Source organism: Podarcis vaucheri, assembly GCF_965113315.1.
Source record: "Podarcis vaucheri genome assembly, chromosome: 15".
NCBI lineage: Eukaryota > Metazoa > Chordata > Lepidosauria > Squamata > Lacertidae > Podarcis > Podarcis vaucheri.
Genome location: NC_138753.1, coordinates 42,935,679 through 42,948,733, shown reverse-complemented (window position 1 = coordinate 42,948,733; position 13,055 = coordinate 42,935,679). Strand labels below are relative to the sequence as shown.

General features: G+C 45.1%; 1 protein-coding gene across 2 annotated transcripts in view; it reads left to right on the top strand.

Annotated features, from left to right (window-relative positions):
• Nucleotides 1–13,055, top strand: part of DOCK5 (dedicator of cytokinesis 5) — a 147,306-nt gene that overhangs the window by 107,797 nt on the left and 26,454 nt on the right. For both annotated transcript variants that reach the window (XM_082200203.1, XM_082200204.1), the window contains exons 29-33: nt 4,372–4,466; nt 6,040–6,118; nt 7,767–7,867; nt 10,533–10,591; nt 11,420–11,574. In XM_082200203.1, the coding sequence (XP_082056329.1) occupies nt 4,372–4,466; nt 6,040–6,118; nt 7,767–7,867; nt 10,533–10,591; nt 11,420–11,574 (489 nt within the window). The remainder of the gene's footprint in view (nt 1–4,371; nt 4,467–6,039; nt 6,119–7,766; nt 7,868–10,532; nt 10,592–11,419; nt 11,575–13,055) is intronic.

Sequence of the window (13,055 nt, the reverse complement as noted above, 5' to 3'; positions counted from 1 at the left end):
AGCAAGTTTTGCAGAGCTACCTTTTTCAAGCAGCTGTCTTTCATCAGTGAGGGATTAGCATGATCAGAGAGGCCAATGTCTAGCTCATCCTTTTGCACTTAAGCAAGGTGATAAATCTTTAGTTCCTTGGGTCAATTTTCTTTTGAAGAAAGGCTGAAGGATCATTGATTGATGTCACCATTTTGGAAGCGTCAATACATGGCATGTCTTGAACCTGGGAATGGTTCATTAAATCAGCCATGTGGCCTGTACTTTCTCCAGTCATGACTTAAATAGCTGTGATGATTCTAGAGCAGATTTCTGGAACCTGATGCCCTTCAGATGATTTGGACTCCAACTCCCATCATCCCTGCTAGCTGGGGCTGGTGGCAGTTGGAGTCCAACTGGAGAGGATCAGGTTGGGGAAAGTTGAACTCAAGCCACTAAATGTTGGCCATTTCGAAAGAAACGTTTTGAGTCCAAAACATCTGGCGGGCATCAGGTCCAGTCTACTTCGCTCACAATCCATTTTTAGCAATAATAAAAACAATAATAATAGCTTATGAAGGAATAGGTGTGTGTGTACTGGGGGCACTTCGGGATTACTGTTAGTTAAGACTCAGATTGCTTTGGTGGTATGGAGTGCTTTCCATCCACTTTGACTAATGGCTCAGCTGTGACCCTATATGGACAGGAATAGCCTAATTTCTGTTGTCTGCATTCTGGTAGCCTCCAGATTAGATTACTGCAATGTGTTTTATGCGGGGCTGCGTTTGAAGACAGCACTAGTAACCATTTGGTTTCTGAGCCAAATTCAAAGCTGGCTTTGACCTATAAAACATTATGCAACTCAGGAACCAAGTACCCCAAGGATTGGCTCTCCTCACATTAACCAAGATCCTTCATTAATCAGCTGAAGCCCTAATCTGTGTGCTGCCTCCAAGGGAGGCCCAGAGGGTAACAACACAAGAACAGACCTTCTCAGTGGTGGCTCCCTCTTTGTGAATTCTCTCCCCAGGCAAACATGAGTGTCACCATCACCAGGCCTCTTGACCTTCCTTTTCTGCTTATCTTTTAGTGGGCCTGAACTAGATCTATTCTTTCTATATGTTATTGAGCATTTTGTGTAGATTCTAATCTTGTTTTTACACTTGCTTTTAACGTTTGATTTTGTTAGTTGCTTTGAGCTCAGCTTTCTGAAAAAAGCTGTTTTGCTGGCAATGTGACAGGGAAAGAAATTCACTCTATCAGGAAGGCAAGATGCACTTTGCTGACTCTCCAAATCAAGCTTGGACACAGTAACCAAGTCAATATACACACAGGTGTTTTTTTAAAAAAAATCTCTGGGAAAATTTCATTCCTATACAAAATTAACAACCATTCACTTGTAGGCCTTCTAGTCCAGACATGGGTCCCCTACGTCTTCAGGTTAACATTATTAGTCTGTTAATTCTTATCTCTGTGGTGCCCTGTGTCAGCTGGAATTCTGTACATCAAGCATAGATTTGATAAGGCTTAGCAATACTTCCCTTAGCAAGCAGCCATCTCCATTAATCCTTCTGAAACAATTTCATTTTCCAGTTCTGTAGCAGTGCTGTGATCCCAGCCATATACCTTTTTAATGAATGACCACCTTATGAGGATCCCTGTGTCTTGTCTTGGGATCTACGGTCTTGCTTATTTATTGTTTATTTACAGTATTTATAGCTTGCTCTTTACTGAATATTTTCAATACTAGAGTGGGGAACAAAGTAATAAGCAGAGAAAAACAGTATACAAAATCATGTAAACAGGTCCAAAGAACAACAATGTCATGATCCAATCGTAAGGTAAATCAGCATGACTACAGTAACAAAAAAATAAACAAATGTAAGATATTCAAACAGAATTAAAGAGAATAAACCACTCATGGTCTTAGAAACAGTTCCCAGCCACTGTCTCCCCCTGTCTCTCTCAAACACTGACAGCAGCCTTATTGTTGGGCTGCTCTTTAAAAATGAGAAAACCAATGCGTTGGATGTAGTCATGTTTTTAACATACTGTGTTGACTGGCCTTTGGTTGATCTGCATGTTGACAGCAGACACTGTGTGCTCGGTCCAGCCACACACAGGTACCCTGTATACAAAGGAACTTTTCTCCATCAGAGCTGCTGCATTCTCTCATAGGCAGCTTTCCAGGGGCTGAATGCAGTTGTGAGTGCAGCCGGGGAGGGGGGGCTGGAAAAAACTGCTGGTGTGACCCTTAACTTTGAACAGTAGGCTACATTGCAGTGCTGCAAAAGTGCAAGGTTTCTGCACTGAATACTCCCCATCCTCCATCCAGGCAAGCAGAAAGCATTGTCACAGTTCAAGGACTTTTCCCAGCCAGGCAAAAGCACTGGAGGAGGGTGCAGTTCAGAACCTGTGAATGGTGTAGCTTGGGGAGGAGGGATGACCATAGAGTTGTAGAGTTGGGAGGGACCCTGAGGGTCATCTAGACCAACCCCCTGCAATGCAGGCATCTCAGGTAATGCATCTGTGACAGAGGGCCATCCAACCTCTGCTTAAAAACATCCAGTGAGGGAGTCTGTTCCACTGTCAAACAGCTCTTGCTGTCAAAGAGTTCTTCCTGATGTTTAGTCGGAATCACCTTTCCGGTACTTGAATCCATTGTTTTGGTCCCTACCCTCCAGAGCAGGAGAAAGCAAGTTTGCTTCATCTTTCATGTGACAGCCCTTTAGATTTCTGAAGATGGCTCTCATGTCTTGATTCCTGAAGGTCAGGTAGAAACTGCATTCCCCCCCCCCATGCATGCACACCACACAAACACACACACACACACACACCTATGCTATAGGGCCTAGTAGAACCTTTCTCTTCCCGCCCCCCACATGCTCACTCCATATACATATGCCAGGCTGTTTGAGAGAATTGGGAGTGTGGGGCTTGTGGGGGCCTCTTGCCTTCCCATGCAGTCCTTCTCTCCAGTCAAGGAATATAAGCTCTCAGATTATGCTGGCTAGATGCACACATCTAAGGGAGGCGCACACAGGCCTGACATTCCTCTAATGGCCTGGCATGGTGCCTGCCCAAGTGCCTATGCCCACATACCCAAGGGGAGAGGAGTCGGCGCTGGGAAATTGGCTGAGGTTCTCCTGTTATGGACCAATGCACAGCCCCACAGCTCCGCTGCGTTTTTAAAACCAAGCAAACATTTTCCCAGTGCGCCACAATTTCCCAGTGGCAGTGCAGATGTTTGACTCTGACCTGACTGAAGAGTTTTGACCCACAGATGTGCTGTGCCACAGATAAGGCAGCAATTTCCTCTTTCCTCCTTGGTTCTTGGACCAAGGAATATTGGGAAATTGCTTGGCAGGAGGCGGGCACCTTCCTGGTCCCATATTTGGCGTTGATGGTGCCCAGGGGAGCATGCTGGAACACAGCTGTGTGACCTTTGCAAATGTGTGGCGCTTGGCAGTGTTGGGAGACAACCCTCCCCTTTTTACAGGCATCCTACTTGGTGTGCCCTTGCTCTGGGGATCTTAAGGAACGCAATGGAGACTTTTTGTGATCTTCCTGTGTTGGCACGGAGTAGGCAAAGGCAGCCAGCTGTCTTTTGATTTATTTCAAAATTGACAGTTTACTACAGGGAGTGTCCCTACTACTGTTGGAGTCTCTGAGTAGTATCCAGTGTTAGTCATATTCAGATTAGGCCCCTTGCAATTAATGGACGTGACTAACTTAGGTTCATTCGTTTCAGTGAGGCTACTCTAAGCAGAACTTATTTTGAAGTCACCTTTCCTAATGGCATGAAATCCAGTTTAGTTTGCAGTGCAAAATCTTTGACTTTTTGAAAATCTTCTTTTGTGGCAAATTGCTGAGGGTAGTGTATAGGGTCCCATTCCCTTTACCCTCACAACACTCTTGTGTAGTTTTGGCTGAGAGGGACTGGCTGTTCTGAGGTCCTTGGGGTTGAGAAATAAAATGGACTATCCTGTATAGGAGCTTGGGCAGCTGACCAGAATACTGAACAGAAGCACTCCATGCTGCAACATTTTGCTGCAGGCCCCACTACCTAAGTCCACATAAATGTATCCACAAAGCCCACACACTGCATCTCCTTGGGGGACCTTGAAGTACACAAGCTCTTTTTCCTGCCCATTGACCAGCCCATCATAACAACAAGCATGTCACTACTATTAAAAAGTGATTTTGTTATTTTCGACCGAAAGACAGGTCTGTGGAATAAAACCTAGAGATTTACAGGACATCTAGATTTGCTATCACGATGTCTTTTCCTGGATTTGGACTCATCTCCATTCTTTTGAGATGTACAGGAATTTGTCCGCTGGTATAGATGCTGGGCTTATATAACTCCCTTCATTCTTTTTTATTGTTTTCTTTGCTTTATAGGATTTCTTGATGGAAACCTTCATCATGTTTAAGGATCTGATTGGCAAGAATGTCTATGCAAATGACTGGATGGTCATGACCATGACACAGAGCAGGTAAAAAATCTGTTCCCATACTTGATTTAGACATCGTCCCCCCCCCCAGATGGGAACATGGGGCTTTAATTTATTCGTTTAGCGCAGCGCATAAAGCTGTGACTTTTTTCACATTCATAGAAGCCATGTTAAAAATGCTTAAAGATTTAACCTGAACTTAAGAATACTCTCATATATCTCACAGAGGTTTGAGTAAGGCAGGGATGGAGGGGCATAGGAGAGCTGTGAGTATAATGTGGGGCTTGAAGGAGCTGTGAGCCAGTGGGGTGGGGGGTGAGGTGAAAAGCAGCATGATGATCCCCACTGGAAGATGGTGTGACGGACAGTTGAGCCAGGCCAGAGTCTGGTGATGCAGTGGCTCGGAATTCCACCAGAGGGCTGGAGCCTCTCTCTGATTGGCTACCAAGAGGGGGGTGGAGCCAGAGCTTTGGGAGGGAGAATAAAAGGAGCCGTTTGAGAGAGAGGATTCAGATGGGGAGGTGGATTAAGAGAGAGAAGGAGAGTCAGGGATAGTCAGTTCTGGTCTGTGTGCGACAGCCACTCTGAGGAAAATATCTCCAGCTAGAGAAAGGGCCCTCATAGCTTAGATAGGAAGACACTGTGTGGTGTCTTGGGAGAGTATTCAGAGAGGAGTGAACTGGGGGGCTGAGTTGGAGAAGGAGAAGCTGTGAGGACACCGTCTCCTTGGGTCTCATGTCAGTCAGGAGGAGAGAGATCTTCTAGGAAGAGAAGAATCCAAATCCAGTCACAAGGGGGGGGGGAGATCCTGGGTCTGTTATACTTCTAGAGGTACCTCAGGAGCGGGCGTGAGAAGAGTTTGGGGAACAGACTGAAGGTTCCACCTTCTTTAAAAACCAACGTATTATGCTGTAACATCTACACAACAACTAAGTTAAAAACTGAAGTGAAATAACTGGAAATATGCAGAGTCTTTACCATCTAGTCTAGAAACCCGTAACATCTGAGGAGTAATAACTTAAAATAAGCAACTGAAGTTTAAAAGAAGTTGTGCATTTACTACCTTATTTAGAAGCCTGAAATATCCACTAGATTTGATATAATTATTAGTAAGTTAACTGTTCCCTGAAATAACTTTATCTCCTAAAACAGCATTTGTTTTTCCAGCTTTGTTCTACATAATAAATCTTTGTACATGTTCATCTGCCTGAGTGTCCCAGGTATCAAAGTTTTACCTCACACAAAAACTACAAGTTGACCCATGGTGATTATGGAGTGTGCAGAGGGGGTTTGCCGCACTTGGTGGTGGAGGTGGAATTGCCGCAGGGGGGTTAGATGTTCAGCTGGAGGGTGGGGGGTAGGTGGGGTTGGTGAGCAATGTGAGCAGGTTGTGCATGCTACACTGATATTTTATAAGAGTATATGAATCCTTTAATAAATAAATAAAAATGACTGATTGACACCATTACTTGGGAAAATGTGTGAGGCAAATCACATCAAATATCTTGCAAGTGCCACGTGGGCCACCACCTATTATTTTTTTTACCAGGATGGGCGAGAGATTTGAGCCTCTCTTTTTGACATTTTCTCATCTGTACGGACTTTACTTTTCCAGGATTTTCCTCCGAGCCATAAACCAATACACCTCTGTGCTCAACCGTTTCTTTCTCGATCAGGCAAGCTTTGAACTACAGGTAAGGATGAAATGCAGCCCTGCTTTGATCATGAATGCTAAAAGTCTGAACCTGCAAACACCTCTTGTAAAAGATGTTGGCGATGGCCATTTGAAATTGGATTCTCAATCAAAAAAAGGTGCCAAGGTTGAAAGGTTGGATGATATTTAGCTGTTTGGCTCAGAAAGAAACACCTGCCTGAAGGTAGGGATGGAGGAAAACTCTGATTTGTCCAGATCTTTAAATGGGACTGACCTCCCAGACCAATACATGACTTTGAACGGCTGGGCAAAAGATTCCTGCATTGCAGGGAGTTAGACTAACCTTGGGTCTCCCATCATCCCTAGCTAGCAAATGGTCAGGGATGATGGGAATTGTAGTCCGAAAACAGCTGAATACCCAAGGTTGGGAAACACTGGACTGGATGACCCTTGTGGTCCCTTTCAACTCTACAATTCTAGTTCTGATTTCATACCTCTAACTTTTGTGATACAGTTTTCAGCTCAAAAACATAGCAAAATGTGTATTTTTATACTGTATTTATTTAGACAGTTTCTATGCATATACATCTGTGTGTGTGTTTAAAGCAGGATATAACTTATTTTAAAACTTCATAAATTTAAAGATCTAATATAAAAAATTACCAGGGAAAGTCCGCATAATGGAAAACCATGATTATTTTATTTATTATTACCACATTTATACCCCTTCTTTCCTCCAAGGGGCTCCACCCCTCCTCATATTATTAGCAGAACAGTCCCATGTGGCAGGTTAAGCTGAGAGACAGCGACTGGTCCAAGGCCACCGAGTGAGCTTTATGAGATTTGAACTCTTTTCTCACAGGTCCAGCAATCTAACCACTACACCACACTGACTCTTAACTCAATAACAGCTAAATGGAGTATCCTCTTAAACATCAGGAAAAAATCAATATACACAAGGCCGGACCTTGGTAATATGGCCCCCTGCGCAAGGCCAAAATCTGATGCCCTCCAGCCCTCCCCTCTCCAAAACTAAGGGAAGCACCATGCTTTGGGAAGGAGGTGTGAGGCTCTGGCAGGGGGCTAGAGCCCCCCTGCCTCTTTCCCAAAGCTGGGGAAGTGCTAACTAGGCTTTAGGAAGGAGACGGGAAGGTGCCCCATGGCCCCTGCGCCCTGTGTGGGGAAACCAGTCGCACTGCCCTAAATCCACCTCTGAATATACATGAGAATTGATTCTAAAGAAATACAGTGGAAGCCCCACATTTTAGCACAATGTAAATAACAAATCCACAAAAGAATAAAAACTGAAATATCAACTTTTTAAAATAGTGCCATTAACAACTAGGCAAAAGGAAAAAAAATAACTTGCTCTTTTTGGCCCACCAATCACTCAGCTGAACAAGCCAATCCCTTTATATTTCCAAGCCCCTACACAACAATAAACACAATTTAATTACAACTAAAATGCTGCTCAGTTCCACTCAAGCATATCCTTACATTATCAGCACACTCGCAACCAGCTATAAACCAATATATTCAAACAGCATGACCGCTGGTTGGGAATGATGGGAGCTGTGCTTAAGCGGCATATGGCTGCCCTGACAGTTTCCTCTTCCCTGCTCAATGTCTGAGACTTGTGACATCTGTCCTGTGCAGCGTTTCAACCATGTTCTTCCTCTCCTCCACAGCTGTGGAATAATTACTTTCACTTGGCAGTGGCCTTTCTTACCCACGAATCTCTCCAGTTGGAGAGCTTCTCCCAGGCTAAACGGAGCAAGATAGCCAAGAAGTAAGTTTTCATGTGAGTTTCTCCCCACTGTTGAACTTACTGGGGACACATTTTGCACTTTCAGCTGCATGTCTTGAAGGAGACAGATGTATCTGTAAACGTGTGGCGAATATGTCCCAGGGAGCTTTGTCCAATTGTCACTCTCCAATGTGTATCCGCTGTGGTTTTTATAAGCACAAGTCATGCCTTCAGGCTTTATGGCAATTGCCTTCCACTTTCTACCGCTCCTCTCTCTCTGGATCCAGGATACACAAATCTTACTTGATCAAATCAGTTTTAAAAATTAAATCCAGTAGTGACGGTGCTCACTAGGACTTTTAGGACAGGGAGACCAACAGTAGGTGGAGCCTGGGCCACTGACAGGCAGTGTCATTTTATCCCCCTTCTCCTCCCTTCTGAGTTTCACAATGGGCAAAACTGAGAATGAGGAGCAAGCTTCCAGGCAGGGCCACCCGCTGTCCTGGTTGGCAGTAGGAAGACAGGCAGGGGCTGGCCGAGAACAGGCTGAGGTTGACGGGGCACTGCCCCATTTCCGCTAATGAACCAGCCACCACTGATTAAATCTGTCTACATTTGCATATGACTGCAATAGTTTTGAAGAAAAAACACATGGTCACATTGCTTTTGGTGTCTGCCTATGCTGCAGCAAGTGCCTTCTTAGAAGAGGCATTCTCTTCCTGTGTTTGTAGAAGTAGGGGTAATATTTCTTCTAAAATGCCACCTGCCACTTGCAGTTTTTACAAGTAAAAACAGTGTTTGTTTGTTTTTAGAAATGGCTTGTCTGCAGATAGTACATATCTGAATTGATCCAAAAACGGGGGGGGGGGGCGTATTTGATTAACTCCACCTTCCTCAACCTGGTGCCCTCTAGGTGTTTTCAAGGTACTGTTCCCACCAGCCCCAGGCAGCACACACCATTGTCAGGGATGATGCAAGCTGCCCAAAACATGTGGAGGGCGCTAGGAAGGAGAAGATTGATTAAAGTGGGGCTGGAGTACTTGTGGTTCTCCAGATGTTCCTGAGCAACACCTCCCATCATGCCTGACCATCGACCATTCTAGCTGAGACTGAGTTGGGACCAACAACAACTGGAGTCCTACCTTTAACTCCAAACTGCTACCTGGGGTTCACTTTTAGCTTAAAAAAATAATAATCAATACAAGATACAGCAAAGTGTCTCGTGACACTTTAAGATTATCTAATTATTGCAGGGCGAGCTTTCAAATATCAGGGAATAACTAGATGGTGTGGTCAGGAAAGCTATATAGGGTGGGAGTGGGGTGTCTCAGAGCCACAGCAGGCAAGGAAGAGATTAAACACCCCATACACCACAGTCCTAATGGAAGTATCTTGCTCCACCATCCACACCTTTCCTATTAATTATTCTATGTCTCTATCAAGTGAGACTCTTGGCATCATATCAAGCTTATCCCTTAGAATCTGCCTCTGTCAGATGTGTGGAGCGTTTCTCCTTTTATCTTTCCGCTCTCTTTCTACTCACCCTTTTTTTAACAACAAGTAAAAGCAAGACCATGGTGCATCACACATTAGTAGGAGCACAGCCTAGTAGTGGGCTCATTGCCCACAAGCTGAAGATCTGTGCTTCATGGCAGGGAGGGAAACATGTGGCCTTCCTGATGTTGCTGGATTAGCCTTCCCATCAATGCTGACCATTGGCTGTGATGGCTGGGCTGATGGATATCAGAGTCCAGCAACTTCTGGAAAGTGAATGTGGCCTGGTGATTGCATTCATTGCTTTGGACCTCACTTTTTGTCCAAGGAGCTTGAGGTGGTGCACATGGTTCTCCCTGTCTCCATTTAAGCCCCATTTAAGCTGAGAGGCAGTAACTGGCCAAAGGTCACCCAGTGAGATTTGTGGAGGGGTGCAGATTTTGAACCCTGGTCTTCCAGGTCCTAGTCTGACACTTTAACCACTATACCACACTGGTGTGAGCATGTTTTGATATATGCATGGGTTCCTGGTGAGATCAAGACCACTCTGCTCCTCCAATGGTTCTTTTGCTGCTGCCCTTAGTTACAGCTTGGCTTAGTGTGCCATCCAAACCTGGGCTTGGGGCTTAGCCCAGCCAAAACCACAGGAAGAATCTTGACTACAGTCTGAAAAACTTTGCTACAGACCCTCTTGGATCTTAAGATCAGCAGAAGGAGGCCCCTCTTGGTAATTCCACTGCCCTCAGAGGTTTAGGGAGTGGTGACCCAGGAGAAGCCATTCTGTGTGGCAATTGTGGCATTCCCTCCCCTCACAGGGGCACCTGGCACCTTCCTTGTACAGCTTTCATCATATGCCAGCAACATTACCTTTTCACCCTGGCGTTTGATACTTCAGATATGTATTTTGGGGGCCCACTGTAGCTGTGATTGCAATTTGTTTCAAACTGTTTTTAAAACTGTATTTTATACTGGTGTAACCTGCCTTATTGTGAAGGGGAGGGGTAATAATTCTAGTGGTAGTAAAAATAAGTCTATTAATAGTAGTCGTCTGGAGAGAGCTATAGCACAAGCATGAGTTCAGACAGCATACTATGGCATGGCTTTCCTCAGCGCAGGAGAATGAAGCTGCCATGATGTGCTCTCTGAATATATATTAATTGACTGATTTTCCCTGGATGTTTCCTTCACTCTTTCACACACACTTTCCTTATAGATATGGGGACATGAGGAAGGACATTGGCTTCAAAATAAGGGACATGTGGTACAATCTAGGTAAGTTTCATGCATCACCTAAGGACCTGGAGAAGCAGCTCTTGAGAATCTCAGAGACCAACTGCAGAGAGTTTGCAGAGGTTTTTTCAGTATTATCCACATGGACAATTTAGACAGATTCATGGAGGAGAGGGCTGCTGAAGGCTACAGAGCAGGGTGGCTGTGCTGTGCCTCTACAATTGGGAGGCAGCAATGCTTCTAGTTGTTGCAAATCACAGGCGGGGAGATACTGCTTTGTGCTCAAATACTGCTTTGAGGGTTTCTCCCAGGCATCTGGATGGCCACTGTAAGAACAGGATACTGGACTAGATGGGCCATTGGCCTGATCCAGGAGGCTCTTCTCATATCCTTATAAGACTGGCATCCTCTCTCCAGGATTTCATGCCAGGAATCCCTTCCCAGCTCTACTTGGAGGTGCCAAAGATTAACCATGGGACCTTCTGAAGACAAAGCAGATGCTGTACCACTGAGTTGCAGCACTTCTCCAAATAATTGAAATAAAGCTCAGTTAACAAATTCTGATATCAGTGCAATTGTAGAAGTAATCCAGTCTCCAGGGGTCAGCTTCCCCTAGGGTTTCCCCTTCCCCTTCTCCCACCCACCCATCTTGTGCATCTGTGCCAGAGACGCATTTAATCCTAGAGTCCCCTGCAGGAACTAGGGGAGGTGGAAAGGGAGTGGTCAAGCAGCAGGTGCTTCCATTGTGTGTTTTGCATATGAAAGACTAGGAGAGGATTAGTGGTTGGGAAGCAGCTGCCTGTGTTTGCCCTGGAGACCTGTAGCAGGCAAAGCAGCCATCTGCCCCTAATCCCTTTTTTCTGTTTTCAGGGCCTCACAAGATCAAGTTCATCCCCTCTATGGTAGGCTCGATCCTGGAGGTGACCTTGACACCTGAGCCCGAATTGCGAAAAGCAACCATCCCTATATTTTTTGACATGATGCAATGTGAATTTAACTTCAGCGGCAGCAGAAACTTCCATATGGTATGGACCAGCGTGTAAGGGGGAAGCAAAATAAGGGAAGGTGGAGGCAATGGAAAATTGAGAATTTGGGTTTGGGCACTTTGAAGCAGAGTATCTACAACAAAGGATAGAGTTGATAAACAAACCAGCATCAAACCACGGTTCAGCTGGTTGTCTCAACTGGGTGGCTGCCTGGTTTCTAGCAGAAGGTTGATCTAAGTGGGATTACTGAGGAGAGGAAAAAAAGAGTTTCCCCTTATAGGTTCCTAGCAGGGATTTCAGTAAATAGGAAGTTCTCTAAGGCAGATCATAATACTTTGTCTATCTAGCCCAGTGCTCTCTACTCTGACTTCTTTAGCCCCTTACTTGTTTGATATGTGTAAAGAAGTTACACAGTGAGCTTGTTGGCAAGAGTAGATGATATTGTATTTAGGGGTGCCCAACTCTCCCAGCAGTGACTAGGTGGCTGGGGTCATCTTGTGGTCTCAGCAGGACCTCCTCCACTCTCATCTTGGTATGTCCCAGTCATTTCTCTTTTGAGAGGCTCTAGGTCTCCTTGCATACTGGGATGACGTCATAGGGTCCATTCTGTATGATGGTGTCATAGTTCACCCTCAGTTGTGGCACAGATGCAGCATTAACCTCCATCTTCCTGGTCTAAAATCGCATGGGGACCAGCAGGAAGTGTGTGGTTCTACTTCAGAACAAAGAGAGATGAGCTTAAGCAAATGGGTTGGAAATTATATTGGGAATAATCATAACAGACAGACAAAACAGAATTATTCTTTGTAATGTTAATGTTTTGCATCACACATACCTTAATACACATCATTTTGTTTTGATTGAATTATTTGGAAATATTCTTGCTGGGCAAACCTATTTTAATGTAGGAAGTTCAGAAATGCCTGCCATATTTGCCATTGTTTGTTAGTTGCAAAAGTGTGAGTTGGAACAGGATTGGCAGATTTCTGGCTTGTCAGATTTGCTTCATTTTCTACTAGAACCCAAAATCCAACTGAGTCAGGTTGCATCTGGCATCTTGTTGGAAGTAAAGAACAGGATGCCTTTTGAGCCACATTCCGAGCCTAGATATTTGGTTTCAGTACCTGAACAGATTAGGGACGCGGGTGGCGCTGTGGCTTAAACCACAGAGCCTAGGGCTTGCTGATCAGAAGGTCAGCAGTTCAAATCCGTGCCACGGGGTGAGCTCCTGTTGCTCAGTCCCTGCTCCTGCCAACCTAGCAGTTCGAAAGCACGTCAAAGTGCAAGTGGATAAATAGGTACCGCTCCGGTGGGAAGGTAAACAGCGTTTCCATGCGCTGCTCTGGTTCACCAGAAGTCATGCGGGCCACATGACCCAGAAGCTGTACGCCAGCTCCCTCAGCCAATAAAGCGAGATGAGCACCGCAACCCCAGAGTCGGTCACGACTGGACCTAATTGTCAGGGGTCCCTTCACTGTCACCTGAACAGAACTGAACTTGTAGGCCTCTTTTCACACACA